Raw genomic sequence first — 17,995 nt, forward strand, 5'->3', positions numbered from 1 at the left:
TTCAACGGCGCACGATCTTTAATTTCTCCCCAATTTCCTTTCCTTGGGGAGGTAGAGAATCACACCCAGAAGCTCACGCAATCCAACCTCCGCGACAGCAACAAATCAGGCTTAACTTGGAACTATAATCCAAGGAATTAGAAAGATAAGGTTCTTTTCGTGGCTACTGATAGTCTGATACTACTACATCGAGTGCAGTATAGTAGTATACTAACCCGGCTATCAGCAACACAATCTATCCAACCACTGTTTCCACGTATGCTTTTGTTTATTGGGACGGCAACATACGTAAGTGAGTAGGATTTGATAAATCCTTTGCAGTCTGTCAGATTTGATTAAGCGAGAGTTTGACTAGTCGATTCCTGGTTCACCAACCGGCTAGGTAATTTTACTACTGGAGATAAAATGATAATGTTTTGTGTCATTGGCATCGAAATGAATCGGGAGCGAATGTTCCTCCTGTTCCGGGTAGGAAAAGGTCAAGGTCAGTGCCTAATTGTTCGCCTAATCTTGCAGAACGCATATCAAATATTACAAACCTTAGATTAAATTTGGGAGGAATTTCTGTTCGAGTTCATCTTCGACCGGTGTATTGTCCTGTAATGTAATTATTATAGGGTTGCAAGCAAAGCATCTGGGTGCATTCTAGAAGTTGAGATCAGTGTCAGTCCTTAATACTTTGTCCGACAAACGACAAGTGCCAGCTTTTCCTCATAGAGAGGCCTGATGATGTAGGAAAGCCAACTGATAGACTTGAGTTGACTTTACACACACAAAAAGGAGGAGGAATATTAATCTGATGGCGCTTTATACTACTATTACATTAGGCGCAAATTACTGCTGCTACTAAATACCACGGCTTTAACGAGACAGCAACCCGTCTGCATGATTGGAGTACATGCCTTGCTGCAGCCTGCATGGGTGGCGACCTAACCTGGACCGACGCGTCACTTCGGGGCTTCACCCTGTCGGCTCTCGCGGTCTCACCCGTACTACTGGCTATACGAACCCAACCCACAGTGCTCCGCCTGACGGTACGGTGCGTGCCCCCATTCGCTGCACTTGCCCATGCATATGCTTGTCTCGCAGCGCAGCTAGCAGCTAGCTTTGCTCACGTTGTGCACGGCGTTTTTTTTTTCTTTCCATGACCTAATCAACGAAACGACGCCTCGGCTTGAAGATTGATTTCTGGCATGTTGTGCACGTTTCGCCGCTGACATTGAGCCGCTTGGTTGCCGAGAAACCGCAGCTCGATCGATCGATCGATCGATTTTGGGGGAAATGGGGATGGAAATCTGTCGATCTGATAGGTTCCATCACTCTTGGCCATAGAATTATCTTTTCTCGTCGTCGCGCTCACGGAGATTGCTCTCCCGTATCTTCACGTAGCAGCGGACGCGCGCGCACACGGCAGAAAATCTCCATCTTGAGATTTAAGAATAAGATCGATAGGCTCACAGTGACACTCAATTCCGATCCCTTTGTTCGGAGGTTTGACTCGATATATAATAATTAGACAGTGTATCATTCCTGAGTATCCTTCCAACTTTATTACCAAGTGTTTCGAGTCTGTTCCACACAAGAATCATTAACCAATCGCCACAGAGGCCGATCGATCTATCCAGCTTTCCAGCTGCTATCCGTTCCAAAAAGCTTCAGAAAAGTCAAACGACAAGAAGGGCAATAAAAAAAAAGGGTTTCAGGGTCAACACGACTGAGAGTGGCGTTCATTGGCTGTGAATGAAACAAACAATCGGGTCACTTTGTGCTGCAAAATCTTGAGGCCACATGAGGCCACGTTTCCCAGCATTTCCACATGATTTTCCGGTGGATATATATTGCGCCACCCCCATGCTCCATCTCTCCCCCTCCTATCCATCTCCACAGGATTTTAAGCGACTAATTTAATTTGATTATAGTTAAGTTTAGTTAATTATTGCTGATCTGAAAAAAAAAAAGTACACACAGAGTCGTAGAGGGAGAAGTAAAAGCGAGTGGGATGGCCGTCTCTTCCGCTATATAAAGGGTCGCTTCGCCCAACCAACCCCCTCCTCCCCCGCGCATCCATGGCGAACCTCCCCTCCACCGCCGCCGCCGCCGCCGCAGACGCCTCCGGGTTCAAGCTCTTCGGGAAGGTGATCCAGCCCGACGGACAGCGGGGCGTGGAAGAGAGCGCGGCGGCGCAGGCGCCACCTCATCCGCATCCGCCTGCGCCGCCGGTGATGGAGGCAGCGGCGGCGGCGGGGACGTCGCAGACTCTGCAGGCGGCGGGCGGTGGCGGTGGCGGAGGAGGAGGGGGAGGAGGGGGAGAGCCGCTGCAGTGCCCGCGGTGCGGGAGCAGGGAGACCAAGTTCTGCTACTTCAACAACTACAACGTGCGGCAGCCGCGCCACCTCTGCCGCTCCTGCCGCCGCTACTGGACGGCCGGCGGCGCGCTCCGCCGCGTCGCCTCGGCGTCCCCGGGAAGGCGCAGGCCCCGCCCCAGCGCCGCCCGATCGGCCGCCGCCGCCGCCGCCTCCGCCTCCGCGGCGTCTCCCCCCGCCGCCGTCCCCGCCGCCTCCGAGGGGGCGGAGAGCGTTGACTCGCGGTCGTAGGCGTGGGCGCGGCGTGGCTCCGGCTCGCCTCGAGGCTTCCTCCTCACATGGCGCGGGTGACGTCACTCCCCCCCCCCCGAGGGGCCCACGCGTCGGAGAGTCTCCTCTTTCCACTTTTTGGCATTTTTCTGGAGGGTACGGGTAGGTTTCTGTTTTTCTTTTTTGGAGATACCATTTTAGGATTCTTTTGGTGGCCAAATGGATGAGGCCAGCAACGAAAGAGATAAGAAAAGGAAATTTGGAAATTTGGGTGCTTTCAAAATTGGTAGGCAGTTCAAATGAATGTACTACTACTACTAGCAGCAGCAGCAGGCCTCGAGGCAATGAGATGATGAATCAGAGTGGCAGATTGAGCCGTGATTTATTGAAATCTTCGTCTTCTTGAGTTCTTTTGGTTGCCCATGTTTTGGCTCTGCACCATTCACAGTTAATTACTCCATAAGGCATTCAATAGATCATGTGTTCATGTGGTACCTGTGACAATGCTGAGAGTTGCTGTAGTCCGTAGGCGTGCAATAAATGGAATGTACGGGGTAGGTGTGTGTACTTGACCTCTTGCCAATCATCTTTTTGAACAAATGAGAGTGTAACAGATGTCATGGAGAATTCCTGACAAATTCATGTGTTGCGAAAAAAGCTGTTTTATGGACATATCTTAATTCTATATGCACTACAGTAGTAATAGCATGAGGGGGAGAGGCAGGAGTATTCCAGGAGGACCAGGACAAAGGGAAAACAACAATTCATCTTCCAAATAAATCCAAATAAAGGGTAAAACATCATAGTAAAAACTTTATAGTGATAACAGTTCAGCTGTTCATGATAGTGATGATATGGTGCTAGTTTTTTTAATTTGTTCTCCATGTCAAACAATAAACATACTTCAAAGTAATTGTCTCAGATTCCATGTGCAGTGGTTGTGATTGTCTTTAACATGCCACTTTTAAACAAGTAGGCACTGGTGCAGGTGCGTTTTTCACACAGTACACGGAGCAATGTGATAAAGGTCATATATGTACTCCCCTCATTCCAGTTAAGTACTTCAAAAGAGTCTCCAGCTCATGAAAAAGAAAAGTTTCCATAGGATTCCCCAAGCTTACTGAATTGTGACTTTTAAAACAGCTGTATTGACATCCTGTGTTATTCGCATTCAGAATTGGTCCCGAGTCCTGACCATATATACTGTTAAATTTAAGATCAACCATACAATTCGGTGGTCACTGTGCTAAAAGTTTAGAGGTGTACATGATTTTTGATGATTTACGTGTAATGTTGGATGAAGTTGACTACATACCTATGTACAAACTTTCTATTGTGCAGCTATAATAAAATTTGGATCAAGATTCAGATGGTATACTCGCTCCTCAATGACTGAGTGTGCATCTTATCTTGGTAATATCCCCAGATCAGATTCTTATAAAACCTTGGCCTGTAAAAAATAGTAACAACTTGATCAGGATTAGACAGACAGAAGGTACTTCACTTCAAAAGGTGTACAATCATATGCGCACTTAAAGAAATTCTGCTTCAAAGGTACGATATGCGTAAATCTTTTAAATTTATTCAACAGTCAGAATCACATGCATCAGTTGTAAGTACATTCATAGCAATTTAAAACCACTGTTGACAGCAAAAGATATGTCATCATTCTGAATTGGTGTCTACTCCTTCAAGTCTATGGTTATGCGGCTTCAAAGGCACCGTGAGGACTTATTACTTTCTCAATGGTCACTTGGACGTAAGTACATGCATTGGCTGCAAGCATACTCATAGCTACTTAAAAACTATTGTTGACCTGACACAGGCAACTATTACTACTGTGTTGAAGAAAGGATAAAAGCTTGCACCTCAGTATCTCCGTGACCTATCTTCCTCAGGGCAACTACCTTTAATTCTATTCACCAGAACTATGTTCAAGATTCACGATTCCCAACTGCAGGTATAGATTCTTGAATTGCCTGAGCAAATGTTGCAATCTTGTAGGTGAAAAACCCAACAAGCATGGGTATCAATTCCAGGTGCATGAAGCCATAATCTGGAACTAAAATCCTGCATCAGACCAGCAAGCACAGGTATACATGTAAGAAAACCATACGTTCTACTATTTGAATATTCAAACATCAAAAGTTTAATAAAATTTCATCTACTTACTCATTCCATCGGTTATACATCATCACAAGTGCCACTGGAATAAGCAGTCTTGGTTGGGCAGCAGCACTCCTGTAAGCATGCAAGAATAAAATAAGATGCATGTGAGCATATTTTAAAAGTTGCCTAGCATTTGCTGAACATCGGTCACATTCCGTTGTAAAATTTTTAAAGAAAAGATAGAGGTGACCAACATAATTGAAGGGCATTGTATAATACATGGGAGGGGAATGTTCAGATGATGAAGTTTTATCATTTTAGATTTCTTTCAAGATAAACCCGTAAGCGAGATATACCAAACTAAACGAGTTCTACAAGACCTTGAATTAATAAACTGCAGTGCTATAAAATATTAAAATGAGATCACAAAACCTTAGTAGCTGAGCCAAACTAAACCAATTATGAGAGAAGAAGTCTACTCAAGTGTTTTATCTTTTTCTTTTCTCAAATACCACTCAAGTGTTTATCCACAAGACCACAAATACCAATTGAAAAACAACATAATGAAACATACTTCACAGTTTCTCCAGTTCCACCAGCTAAGGAATCCACACTGGTCCCAAGCATGCGGAGATACAGGACAGATCCAATCAGCCCTGCACCAAAGCTGAAGAGCAACCAATATCAACATAAGCAAACAAGTCCTAAAAGGTGGAAACCAAAAGTACTGTCAAGTTTGTCTATATAGTAAAAAATCAAAATCATTGCCTACCGTTTCAAATATACAAATATATAATCATTTGTCAGAAAAATCACTAAATAAACACAGAGTCAATGTTATTCATCAAGAAAAAATCAATCCAAGGTATACCTTGCAGCAATCTCAGGAGAGTAGGAAAAATAGGCGGAGACCAAACCAATGCCACCAATGCCTAAAGTAAACAACTGCAATCTTTGTTTCAACTGCAAAACATCCCACACTGCTTAGTAAAGACCAATAGATAAGCTACATATATTTGATTCTCAAGGTACATGTCACTGATTTTGGACAATGGAGTTCCTCAAGTGTCTGAAAGAACGATACCCAAACAAACAACTAGAAAGAAGAGTGATATACCTCTAGATATTGCTCCCTTGATTTAGCTGCCAATACCTCAGGGTCTCCTTGCTGCACTCTTGACTTTGATTCCCTTAGTATGACATCCTAAAGGGGGACAAAAGAACATAGACCAAAACTATGAAGTACCATTATATGCATGCTAAAAAAAGAGAGAAACAGTTAAAAGACTATCACATGTAGTATATCTCAAAAAATACCTACATTTACCAATAAATCAGTGACAAGATTACAGTGACTTACACTGCCACCAGTTGCTGCCTTAGCTGCTCGGTCCCACTTTGCTTGTTCCCGGCGAGTCGGAACTAGCCTCCATCTAGGAGACGCAACACCGTTGACAGCCTACGTACGAAATCCACAAACCATAGCTTAGCACCATCTCTGGTACACCATAACAAAGGGAAGATATTTGAACAATGAGATCACAGGCTGTCACCTCAGCTCCAATGGCCCGCCCCCTCCAGGCAGCCTCAACCTGGGTTTTCAAGATTGGCCTGGTTGGCGCCTGAAGCTCCTTGCTCAGATCAACATCCACACTGCAATAGAAACCACAGGTCACTAAACAGTCGCAACACCAAATGTGAGCAGAGAATTCGATAGGAGGGTGAGGTGAAAGAGTAACCTGTCGAGGCTCATTGCGCGGTTGATGCTTAGGAACCCTGATTCCGTGTCCTCATCCACCTGCTCAAACGATTTGCTACTTTAGAAACAATAGACCAGCATCCAGTGCAGGCAAAATTCTACGCTCGATTTGGAATTTCGAAACAAACGATGCCACGGATGCTACTAGTTCAGTCACTAGATCGGAGCAGATAGGCACAATCATACGCGCGCGATTAGAGATGAGTGAGGTCTGGGGCTTCGTCGTACCGGGGTGAGGCGGGTGATGGTGGGGGGCGTGTCTGCGCCGCCGTTGGCGATGACGCGCTCCATGTGTGGGAGGAAGTCCTTGTTCCAGATGAAGTCGTCGGTGTTGCCCACGGGGTCGCGGTCCTCCTTCCCCATCCAGTACTTGCGCGGCTTGGGCGTCGCCGGCCCGCCGCCGTACTCCCCGGGCGCCATCCCCGTCGACCACTTCTGCGGCTTCTTCTTCGGCAGTATCACCTTCACCGGCCTCCGCCCCGCCGGCTGATCCGCCGCCGCAGCAGCAGCCGCCTCCCCCGAGGCCGCCGAGGCGCGCGGCGGCCGCACGGAGGCGGCGCGGCCGGCGGCGAGGGCGGGCAGCGACATGGCGCGCGAAAATATCTCTCGCGCGGTGGGGAGCGGAGAGTGGAGAGAGTGATCCGGGAAGGATACGGACGGGTGAACGGGAGAGAGACACACCTCGTGGCGTCGCGAGCTGCGTCTCAGTTTATTATATACGCGAACGGTTGCGTTCTGAGCTCCGAATCGCGCCGAATTGGAGTTTAAATTGGAGCAGTTTTGTATAGTTGAGTTTAAATTTGAGGCGGTTTTGTAAAATTGAGTCAGTGGAATTCTGGAACTAAAAATAATAAAAAGCGATAATTGCCACTTGTCTTCCCTGTAGAGGGGTATACCAACGTATACAACAAGGAACACAAGATATTATGAAATGCCTTTCTTTTCTTCTCGCAGCGTAAAATACTCCACAGCTTTCAAATATCTCATGTTCATAGAGATCCATGAAAGAGCAGAAAGCAGCACACACTACCGTGCTATTTACACACTGCGGCACCGGCAGTAACAGCTAACAGGTTACAAGTAACAACGCTTTCTATTGGTAAAAAAAAGAGACGGCTTAAACAGATATTCATGCTATTCCAAAAAATATTTCCGATGGTGGTCCGTATGGACACGGTTTGTCATGCTATTCCAAAAAAAAAAATTACTTGCCAATGGTATGGACTCCTGTCAGATCACCTCAGATTTGCATACTGGGCATGAAATCCTCATCCGAAGCCATTTGTCAATGCACTGTGGAAGAGAAGGCAGATATTCAGAGAAGATGCCAAGCTGAAATTTAAGGTTCAAAGCAGTTCAAGTGTATAACTGGAGTGTTTGCATGTACTACCTCTTTATGAAATTTATGCAGGCACGGTAAACGCCGGAGGTATTCACCAGCAGCAGGGCAATCCAGGCATATAGGACAGGGTTGATCAGAACAATTCTCTCCCTGATAAAAAGGAGAATGCAAGATTAGCTCTACTAAATCCCCCCCCCCCCCCCCCCCCAAAAAAAAAAAAAAAGCATATCCATATCGAGCAAGACCTATTCAGACCTCAACTACAGATAGTGGCAGGTTGTTTATTTGAATGTCAGAAGCACCCCTGTGATGGTTGTTGTCATCAAGTCTTATTAGGCTCTCATAGTCATCACTGATCAACAAAAATAACACTAATTAGTCAGAATACATATACATCAGCATAGTAACAGCTTCAGTCAAAGAAGCAAAATTTTAGGAGAGCACCATCCAGCCATCCCTATTGCAAGACATATGGGTCAAGCCACGTTAGTGTTAACCTAATTGTACTTTCACATTATGAAGCACTAAGAATGTAATACCAAGTGCATAGCATATGATGATATGAATATTTTATACCAAAAGGCAGGAGTAAGCTCGCAACTATGACAAATTTATTGCCTGGTGGCGAAAATGTCATCAGAAAAGCATTGTTATAAAAAAGCTAAGTACTTACTCATCAGATTCTGACATAAATTCCTCTCCGAAGTTTCCAAATGCTTCTTCGAGTGAATCCAGTATTGCCATGCGCTGCATATTTTTCAAAAAGAAAAAATGTTTGCTGTAACACAAGTGTTCCAATGTATTGACCCATCAGAAGAAAAAAGGAGTTGCTTCAATATCGTATAAGGGGCATTAAATAAACTGTTTTGCTTCTATAATAAACCTATCTGGATTGATAAGATGAATGCCAAAAACACATAGGAGCACTTTTGGTGTTAATGCCTGTGCATAATGGAAAAACACAAGGGAATGATAACATGGCGGAATGCTAATCAACTAGGTAAAAAAAGCCCCTTGATACTCCAACATAGCCATATCATAGATTAGAGAGTAATGACCAACCGTTTCTAGATCCATGTTTTCATCTCTGAAGCATCCTCTAGTCAATTGGGAGATAAGCATCTGAGAATAAGCAAATGTGAGTGCACAAGTGAAGGTTGAAGAAATAAATTTATAAGGATTCACACATTCTGTTGCTCTCTGTCAGGGCGGTTGAAGCTTCTTTGCGAACCCCTTCTGCTTGGAATTGGAGTCAGCACATTGATACTGTGAACTGGTGAGTGCCGGCCAAATGAATACAAGTGTGCCATTGAACGGTCCCTTTGGCTCTGAGAAGAACAATATTACACCTCTTAATAAAGAAATGATTGGATGAAGCTTTAGATAAATAATGGAAGTAATTAAGACATGGGATGCCATAGCCCAATAGGCCACCATAAGCACAAGATAGAAATACAAGTAAAGAATATAAGATTACGAACAACAGTTGATAATCAAGTGTTTTTGGTCTTATGTTTTATCAAGAACAACAGTGGATAATTAAGTGCTTTTGGTCTTAAGTTTTGCTATCTGAATTTGTTTTACACACCATTGCTACGTTTTTTATGCTTGCAGACAGATATGATTGTCATGCCTTTTTATCTCAATGTTTAATTAGCAAGAAGTAATTGGCACTTGCAGTTAATTTACTTGCAAGGCGCCAAGTTTCTCAATGAAAATAAGCGTGGTAGCTGTAGTTTTCAATAATGTCAGACATGGTTATCACTTATTAGGATCAACATAATAGTCATAACTGAAACCATGGCATTATTCATAAAGATGAAAACAAAATTGTTGCAGGCCATAGGTGATTTTCACAACGGATGCATCAAGCCACAATGACAACTTACAGAGCTAGATTGGCCCTCTCTGACAGCATTTCTAGCGTGTTCCACATCTTCCTCTTGCAATGTCCAGGCTAGTGTTGTATCAACCTGCCAGATTCCAGGAATAAGCGAGTTTTTAAAAATGAGAAGAAAAATTCAACATTCACAAGATGGCCAACTGAAGATTGGGTGGGGAGGTTAAACCACTCGTGACCAGGCAATTGGCATATTCTCAAAGTAATAAGTCCGTCATTTCTTAAGTTAGTACTGAATAATCAGAAGAAACCACAATCATCACGTAGAGACAACAAAACCAACTACTCCTATAACAAACAAATGATTTAAATTGGCACCAGGATAGCAAGATTGAGAAGTAACCATGAGTAACAACCTCTTCTAAGTTTTGCGAGCCTGGCTGCTCCCTGTTTAACTGCTCCTGAAGCCTGCGTGCAAACTCCTCATCGGATTCAATTTGTCTGGTTCTTAACTGATTCTCATCAGGAAGTGGGTAGTTGAGCCCCTTGATCCTCGATAGCCATGTGGAGCTACCATCTTCCATGGAAACATCACCAGCTCCAGTAACTTCATTAGTGGCTACAGAGCTTGGTCCATGCATTGAAACCTCATCTTCTCTCTTGCCATTGTCCCGCGAATGCGACAGTTTGTCGACAGCAGGATCAGCGGGCCTCGCACCAAGAATCCCCTTCCACTTGTCATCCGGCGTGCCGGAACCACTGTGAAGCAGCCCGTGCTGTCCATGTCCCTCCTGCAACCCCTTGCTGTCTGATTCATCCTGAGGCGCGGAGATTGATCCGCCATTTCCCCCATCTCCAGGCTTGCTTTCGCCTCCCGCTCCCAATGTACAGCCACGGGAGCCGATCAAAGGATCAACAGGCGCCGACACCGCTCTCTCCAGCATCTCCCCCTCGCCGACCTTCTCCTTGCCCTTCTTCACTTCCTGGCTCGGCGGCGGATGCGGATGCGGATGCGGATGCGGATGCCGATGCAGCAGCCTCGCCATCCTCTCCCGCTCGAGGAAGCTCTCCGACTCGGTTCTTGGATCCGCCTCGCAGGCAGCGCGCTTCCGATCGGGCGAGTGCACGCGCGCCTCGTCCTCTTCCTCGGACTCGGAGTCGGACGAGACCAGATCAACCACCTCCATTCCCTGCAAACAAACAAAAAAAAAAAGAGAAAACATTCAAGCACAGCCATGACGAGGGGAACATACCAGTGAGATCAGCAGCATCATCCAATCCAATAATCATTTTATTTATTATTCGAGGTACTTAAAACCGAAGTAAAATGAGGGATTTGAATTGACACGTACACCCGCGACCTCCTCTTTCCTCCCCTCCTCCCCGCTTTTCCCTCGCTCGCCCGTGCACACCCCACCCCTCGCGCTGCCGCGTCGATGGCCGCCGACCCGCCCCTGCTCGCCGCGGCCCAGGTCGCCGACCGCCTCTGCTTTATTGCGCCGTCGGGGTACGTGTCGCTCCTTCGCGTCTCGCTCGCGGAGGAATCTGGGGATGGGGGCGGCGTGAGAAAGGGGTTCCTCTCCGGTGGAAGCCGGGGGGAGACGTGGCAGAGAGGGAGGAGGAAAAATAGAAGGGAGCAACAGAAGCGTTAGAGGCAGGGCCAAGGGAGGCCCAGAAAACCGGGGACAAAGAGGAAGAAGGGTATTACGGACTATTCACTTCGAGATTTCGTACTTAGAAATAAAAGAGAAAATGGAAATACGTGAATAATGGTAGGGCCTACAATTTTCATACAACATAGTACTCCCTGTGTAAACAAAAGGCCAACTGATAAGGATGAAACATATTGCATTTTTTTAACAAAGGAGCGTGGAGACATGTGAATGGAAAAAAATGCAAATAGTTTGTCGGAAAGAAAATTTTGATTTTAATTCCTCATTTCTCTAGCAAGAAAAGGAGAGAAGGTAATATTATTTTGCCAATCTAGGCAAAATTTAGTAGGCTCACCGTAACTGATGGAGAAATAATCATCGGAAGAGGGTGTCGTGTTTCAAAGGGACTAGAGATCATAAAGAGAGAAAATGTTCTTGAACTTGAAATGAATGAGTTTGGCTCGAAAAAATAATGAAGAAGGATTATATATAGGTGAGGGAGGAAGGACTGCCATGCAAAAATTGTACTAATATTATTTCCTTCTAATAATTAGATTATCTCACCTTTGCCTTTTGGAGGTTTTGTTTTCTCGAAATAGCTATTGTGCGCCTCATTTGTGGCAACAGTGGCGATTAGCCTCCTTGATGGATGAGGATGGTGATTCTTCTTCTCCTTCTCTAGTGATAGCAATAGGCGGTGATGAATCTAACAAGCTAAAATTTTCATGTTGGAGTTAAAAGAAACATAGATTAGGCGTTTGGAGGAACGACTAAGGTAGCATGCCACCGGTAATGTTGTTGAATCCGTCGGGAAAAATGGTGGGACAAGGCAAGGCAACAAATTCAAAGGTATACCATGGTGGTGAGACAAGAACAATGATATTATAGAGATAAACGGTGCAAAAGAAGACAGGAAGAAAGAAAAGGCACAAGAAAAGAGGTGGTCAAGTGTTGACGAATTGTGTTGCACTAGAGCAACAACAAAACAATGGTAAGAAGAATCGCCACAATGGTGGGGGTAGGTGGAGTGGTGGCTAGGGTTTGAGAAGAAGGGAAGGGGATCGATTTTATATGGATTGCGGGGTTAGAAGTGTCACCGCAATAGCTAGGAGAGGGAGTGGCGGCTAGGGTTTGTTGGGAAAAGGAAGGCATGATTAAAGGGGATCAATTTTATATGGATTATGGTTAAGATGTTTTCACATAATTAAAATTTAAAATATTTAAACTTATTCAATTTAAACTTACGGATGTCCGTAAATTTAAAAAATTAAATGCATATATGATTATAGTATTTTCATAATCTTATAAACTTATTTTAATATAAAACAAAGTAATACCTCAAGGATCATAAATCACAAATTCGAGTCTTATCCCCAATAGGAATTAGGATTTTGTGAATGGATAAGGGGATAGTTATCCATCCAAATGTAATATAATTTAGTACTATGAATATAGACATATATCTCATGCAGTCTTAGTTACTACTCCCTCCGTACTCGTAAAAAAAGTCGTTTTGGACAATGTTTAAATCAAGCCTTGGGAATATAAATCGTGAATAACTCTCAAGTTGTTAAGTTTGAAAATGAAAAATTATATGAATAGATTTGTCTTGAAAAATACTTTTATAAAAGTATACATATATCACGTTTCAATAAATATTGTTATAGAAACAATAAGTCAAAATTGTGTTTTGGAGACCGTGTCGCTGTCCAAAACGATTTCCTTTACGAGTACAGAGGGAGTATATTTTAGAATAGAGTGAATAATGCACTAAATTAATAATGTTAGTTTCTTGGACATGGTTATTGTTTAATACTCGGTTTCAACTTTCAACACACCGTTCAAAATTGGCTTCCTACCAACATGGATTTTTGACACTTTGGCCCTTTTTGAAAAATTATTTCACAAATAGAACCACGGATAAACTTGTTCAAGGAATTATCCTTTTTCTAGGCACTAGTGACCTTGGTGTTGAGGTCCAATGTCTCAGCACCAATAATAGCGTCGATAGGCCTAGCCCTAAGAAGGGTCGAGCTGTGCCATCGCACTGAGCCCTCGAAGTCAAGGGCACAACCCCATATATATATATGCTATGGATATAGGAGCCCATAGGCCATAAGAACTTAGATTTAGAAAGCCCAGGAAAGAAAGATATATAACTTGTTTGATAGGAATGTTTTTTTATGCATTACATTTGTTAGAAACATCATTATATTATCAGAGTTATATTAAAGGGCCCATCTATCGAGCTTCGCTCCGGGCTACTAAATTGATAGGACCAGGCCTGAGAGCCGACATCTTCGCTCCGTAGCAACAAAGATATAGAGGGATCGTTGCCAAAGAGATTGGTGTCGAGGACCCATTCAATTTTTCAAAAAGGGTTCAAAGGTAAATATTTATTCTTACAACTATGTCCTTGGTGCGAAGTACCTATGTTTGACCATTTCTAGACTTCCTACGATTTTGTTTACAAATAGGTTCTCAGTGCTAATCATTTTAGTGCCAAACTCCTTCATATAGCAACTTAGCTATCATGGTAGACGAGGGGTGTTGGCGCCAGTATAATTAGTGTTGAGATATTAAACATTGACACCGAGAAAAATAGTTTATTTCCAAAATGATTTTTTAAAGATCTGTTTATACAAGATAAGTTTTCAAAAAGAGTTAGTAACATGTAAAAAATTATATCGTGCCGATGCTTCGTGACTCAACTTTTGCTTGTAAATACGGTTTCAGAAATTCAGACGGGTCATGAACAGATATCGGACCCTTTTTTTTTCTTACTTTTCCATCCATCCTTAGAAAAACCAATCTGTCCCGCAAAAAAAAAAAAAAGAAAAAAAAACCTACTTCTAAATTGTTATATTTTCTAAGATGGAGAGAGTATGCAAAACACATGGGATATTAATGCTGAACGCAGTTTATTGGTTACCCGCAAATTGTTAATTTCAGTTATGGGTTAGAACTTAGAAATCAACCTGAACAGATACTCCTACTAAAAGCCTTCAAAGCAGTACGTATGTACTTTAACTTGTCCATATCTAACATTTTCGTTACAGACCTCAAACAGCCTTCAAAGCAGTACGTATGTCCTTTAACTTTTTTACATCCTCTAGAATTAAACAGAAGCTCATGAGAGCTTGACTGTCCAAAAAAAAGTGTAGGTAAAATAGCGGTCAACACTCAACACCAAAGTGCAAGAAAAAGTGCTCTTGCCGGGAACACGCAACACTAGTTACACAGCATCTTTTGTGATGCGAACTACTCTAGCTGATTCTCTCCACCAAAGAGCAGCTCGCACCGTCAGCTCCATGAGCTTGACTCCTACTCTCCTATAATCCTAATCTGGTGAGTGGTGACTCCTCTCCTATAATCCTAGGAATAATCTGGAAGAACAGAAACTAATGATAATCCTAGGAATAATCTGGAAGAACAGAAACCAATGATTAAACGGCAGTAGGAGTACATAACACTACAAGCAACTCTGACAATCAGCAGATATAATGCATAACTGCAGAGTTAATCAAAATGACAAGCATCCTTTCTCTTGGATGGAACTATGAGGAAACTCAAAATGACAAGTTTCAATTTGATAGAACAAAACAGATTCATGCAACAATCAGATTTTACGATGCTCATACCAGAGTTTAATATTTTTTTAGTTATTGAACTAAGTAATGATGAAACTTGGCTTCTCTTTTTGCAAAACTGGAACAATCATACTGCATAGCATAGTACATATACCAGATCTCTTAGTACCATGGGTAAAAGAACAATGGTGGTCACCTATTCAAATACAACTAATTGATGTGTCGTTACTACAATATTTGCCAAAGGTAGTGAACGGTGACTGGTGACTGGTGAGATATGCTATATGATAATTAATCTGAGCTTGTAAGTAATGCACATACTGCTCTAGTTCAGGTCTTCAGGAACCAGGATAAACCTACCCTCTAATGCCCTAACTCACTCAACAAAGGCACAAAACCTGTTATTATGTTTATAGTTCAGTTATAAGATAAACTAACAAAAATAATTCTAGAGGATGTAAAAAAGAGCAAATAACAAACATCAATGCATATTAAATATAGCTAACAAAGTTGAAAATATGAATAGCCATAGAAGCTAACAAGACAGATAACAATGCAGTACCAAACTACAAACGCCTAAAGCAAAGCCACAATACACCGCAAGACACACCAACATATATTATACACATATAATCAAAGTTGAGAAGCACAAGTATTGTTCAAGATGATCTTTAACCAGTGAACTATCTCACAGTGCAAGTCGAGAGCATACCATTAGTAATTTTAATTCCTTACCTCAGACAATTAAGCACAAATCCTATTATGAACTGATATGACCGAAATGAAAGCAAAACCCAGAAACAAAAACCTAGCACAAAAGTATAGAGATGTATGGCCATCTGATCAGGGCTAACCCAAAAGAAAATTCCTAGCACAAAATACTTGAACATTAACGAGTCACAAGTCAAAAATCCAGAACCATAAACATACATAGTAAGAGATCATTAGAGCAGATGAATATCTAATAAGAAAACCCACTTGCCGGTTGCCACAAATTCCAAATTGGCAAAGCTAAAGCATGAATTCAATTCGACTGTATAATAGAAAATTTATCAGATCATAAGTGCAGATGAGAGATCATATTAGAATGAGTAGACGATCCCTCTTGCCAATATCAAAATACAGCCAACTAGAAAGGCGTACAGACATCAACATACACATAACCCAGTCTGATTTAGAATGGTGAGGTTGAGGCCTGCATTTTATGATGAGGTATACTCCCTAATATTATAGTGTGTATATACGGCCAAGTAATTGAAGCATGATATGAAGAAAGCAAATTGACAGTTGCATTTCAAACTTAGTAAACCTCCCAATCTGAGGAGACATCAACCAGGCATTGCCAAATTTAAGCACGCTGGAATATCTGAGACAGCTTAATATAAAGGAACAGTACCCATATAGGAATCGCATGAAATATCCACTACAGGCCTAATATGACCACCAGTCCACCACAATATAAATCTGAGACCAAACAAATCTTTACCTAAACTCTTGTTCTTAAATTATCATAGGTAAGCAGGGGTGCTGAGGAACGGGAGCGCGGCGAGAGACATGAGCATCTCCGTGGCACCATCAGGATGCTTCCTGTGCTTTGCCTTTGCAAGCTGAAGCTGCACGTCCACGAAAGCCTGCATCCGCTTCAGCTCCAGATCCTTGAGGAACTTGATCCTCTGCCTCTCCATCTCCTCCGCGTGCCTCTGCTTAGCGAATTCCATGCGCTCGTACATCTCGGCAAATGTTTCGACTGCCCTCGCTAGCTCCCCGAACCCTCCGCCGCCGCCGCCTCCCCTCTTCCTCTTGCTGCTGCTGACGCCACCACCACCTGCACCTGCAGCTGCAACGCCACCGGAGCGAGACGACACGGACCGCGACGCCGACTGCTGCGAGCCGTCGTCTTCATCGTCCTCATAGTTGTTGTTCGGGTTGTTGTAGCCGTCCTCTGAATCAGATTCCGCCGCGGCCGCTGCAGCCATCTTATTGAAGAGGAGGCCCGCGGACGGGAGGTTCGACGCCTGGCGGTAGTTTGGCAATGGGAGGGCCACGGCCGGCGTCGGTGACGGCGGCGAGGGGGAGCGGGAGGGCGATTCCAGGCGCCTCCGCATCATGGGGAGCCCGCGGGGCGGGGACGGCTTCTTGGCGCTACCGCCACCGCCGGCGGCGGCGGCGGCGGAGAGGGTAGGGCCGACGAGCATGTCGAGGTCCCTGTAGAAGTACCAGGACGAGGGCGTCCCCCGCGCGCGCTCCGCCTTGTACTTCTTCTTGAGGGTGTCGACGCGGTTCTTGCACTGGATGTCGGTGCGCGGCGGCCGGCGGCGCGCGGACGCCCCCGGCCGCGCGTTGACGGCCTCGGCCACCTCCCGCCACTGCGGCTGGCGGAGGCTCCCGCGGTTGAGGTCGACGTAGCGCCTCCCCCAGGCGTCGACGAGCGCCGCCGTCTCGCCGTCGCTCCAGCAGTCCTCCCGGTAGGGCAGGTTCGGGTTCGGCGGCGGCGGCTTCCCGTCCATCTCCCCAACCAGATCTCTCCTCCTCGCGAACGAAACCCTAGAGAAAACAAATCCCCCTTGTACGCGTGAAGTCGCCGAGGCGGGCGGGCGTGCGGACGGACGGGGGCAGGTGGGGTTAGCCGGATAGATCGGTGTGAGCGGTGAGCCGGTGCGGCGGTGGGGAATAAAAGGAGGGGGGAGAGGCAGGCGGGCGAGCGGCGAGGCGGCCCGTGGGCCGTGACCGAGGCGGAGGGGGGCACGTGGAGACGCTGGGGCGGAGGCATTGGGCGGCCGCCGTTGGATCGACCCCCCGGCTCGCTCGTGTTGACCGTGGGGGGCAACGAGCCGGCGGTGGGAAAGGGGTAGGGGGGGAGTTGGTTGTCGACTTGTCGTGGACGTCGCGTCGGGGACGGAGTCCGAATTAAAATCTCGCTCGGTTGGCCGGCGCGGCGCGGCGCGGGATGCGTGCGTGCGTGCGGCGCGGACGGACGGATCGGTGGACGACGACGCACCACCGCCGCGGGGGGGGGGGGGGACCGGGTGCCGTGCGGGAGGAGGACTCGTGTCGTGGTGGCGTGGCAGAGGCGGACACGGCTAGCCGCCGGGCGGGGCGGCGCGTGCGTCGCGCCTCGCGCCTCGTTTGG

At 45.2% G+C, this 17,995-nt stretch overlaps 4 protein-coding genes across 4 annotated transcripts; 1 reads left to right on the plus strand and 3 right to left on the minus strand.

Annotated features, from left to right (window-relative positions):
- Window positions 1–1,944: 1,944 nt before the first annotated feature.
- LOC127774817 (dof zinc finger protein 5-like) lies at window positions 1,945–3,220 on the plus strand. Its single transcript, XM_052301111.1, has one exon. It carries the CDS (start codon window positions 2,067–2,069, stop codon window positions 2,592–2,594), a length of 528 nt encoding a protein of 175 aa, XP_052157071.1. The 5' UTR covers window positions 1,945–2,066; the 3' UTR covers window positions 2,595–3,220.
- A 436-nt stretch (window positions 3,221–3,656) lies between these two features.
- LOC127774807 (protein CONSERVED ONLY IN THE GREEN LINEAGE 160, chloroplastic) lies at window positions 3,657–7,130 on the minus strand. Its single transcript, XM_052301103.1, has 10 exons — window positions 6,670–7,130; window positions 6,422–6,480; window positions 6,236–6,335; window positions 6,043–6,141; window positions 5,800–5,886; window positions 5,554–5,645; window positions 5,257–5,349; window positions 4,746–4,814; window positions 4,442–4,643; window positions 3,657–4,023 (listed from the first exon to the last, which is right to left on the minus strand). The coding sequence occupies exons 1-9, from the start codon at window positions 7,027–7,029 to the stop codon at window positions 4,508–4,510; spliced, it is 1,095 nt and encodes a 364-aa protein (XP_052157063.1). The 5' UTR covers window positions 7,030–7,130; the 3' UTR covers window positions 3,657–4,023; window positions 4,442–4,507.
- A 235-nt stretch (window positions 7,131–7,365) lies between these two features.
- LOC127774797 (E3 ubiquitin ligase BIG BROTHER-related-like) lies at window positions 7,366–11,270 on the minus strand. The gene is made up of 9 exons (XM_052301091.1): window positions 10,976–11,270; window positions 10,040–10,813; window positions 9,673–9,756; window positions 8,971–9,111; window positions 8,846–8,905; window positions 8,457–8,530; window positions 8,039–8,135; window positions 7,832–7,933; window positions 7,366–7,734 (listed from the first exon to the last, which is right to left on the minus strand). The coding sequence occupies exons 2-9, from the start codon at window positions 10,808–10,810 to the stop codon at window positions 7,672–7,674; spliced, it is 1,392 nt and encodes a 463-aa protein (XP_052157051.1). The 5' UTR covers window positions 10,811–10,813; window positions 10,976–11,270; the 3' UTR covers window positions 7,366–7,671.
- A 4,862-nt stretch (window positions 11,271–16,132) lies between these two features.
- LOC127765510 (trihelix transcription factor ENAP2-like) lies at window positions 16,133–17,986 on the minus strand. Its single transcript, XM_052290425.1, has one exon. It carries the CDS (start codon window positions 17,370–17,372, stop codon window positions 16,374–16,376), a length of 999 nt encoding a protein of 332 aa, XP_052146385.1. The 5' UTR covers window positions 17,373–17,986; the 3' UTR covers window positions 16,133–16,373.
- Window positions 17,987–17,995: the final 9 nt, after the last annotated feature.

This window comes from Oryza glaberrima, chromosome 1 (assembly GCF_000147395.1).
Source record: "Oryza glaberrima chromosome 1, OglaRS2, whole genome shotgun sequence".
NCBI lineage: Eukaryota > Viridiplantae > Streptophyta > Magnoliopsida > Poales > Poaceae > Oryza > Oryza glaberrima.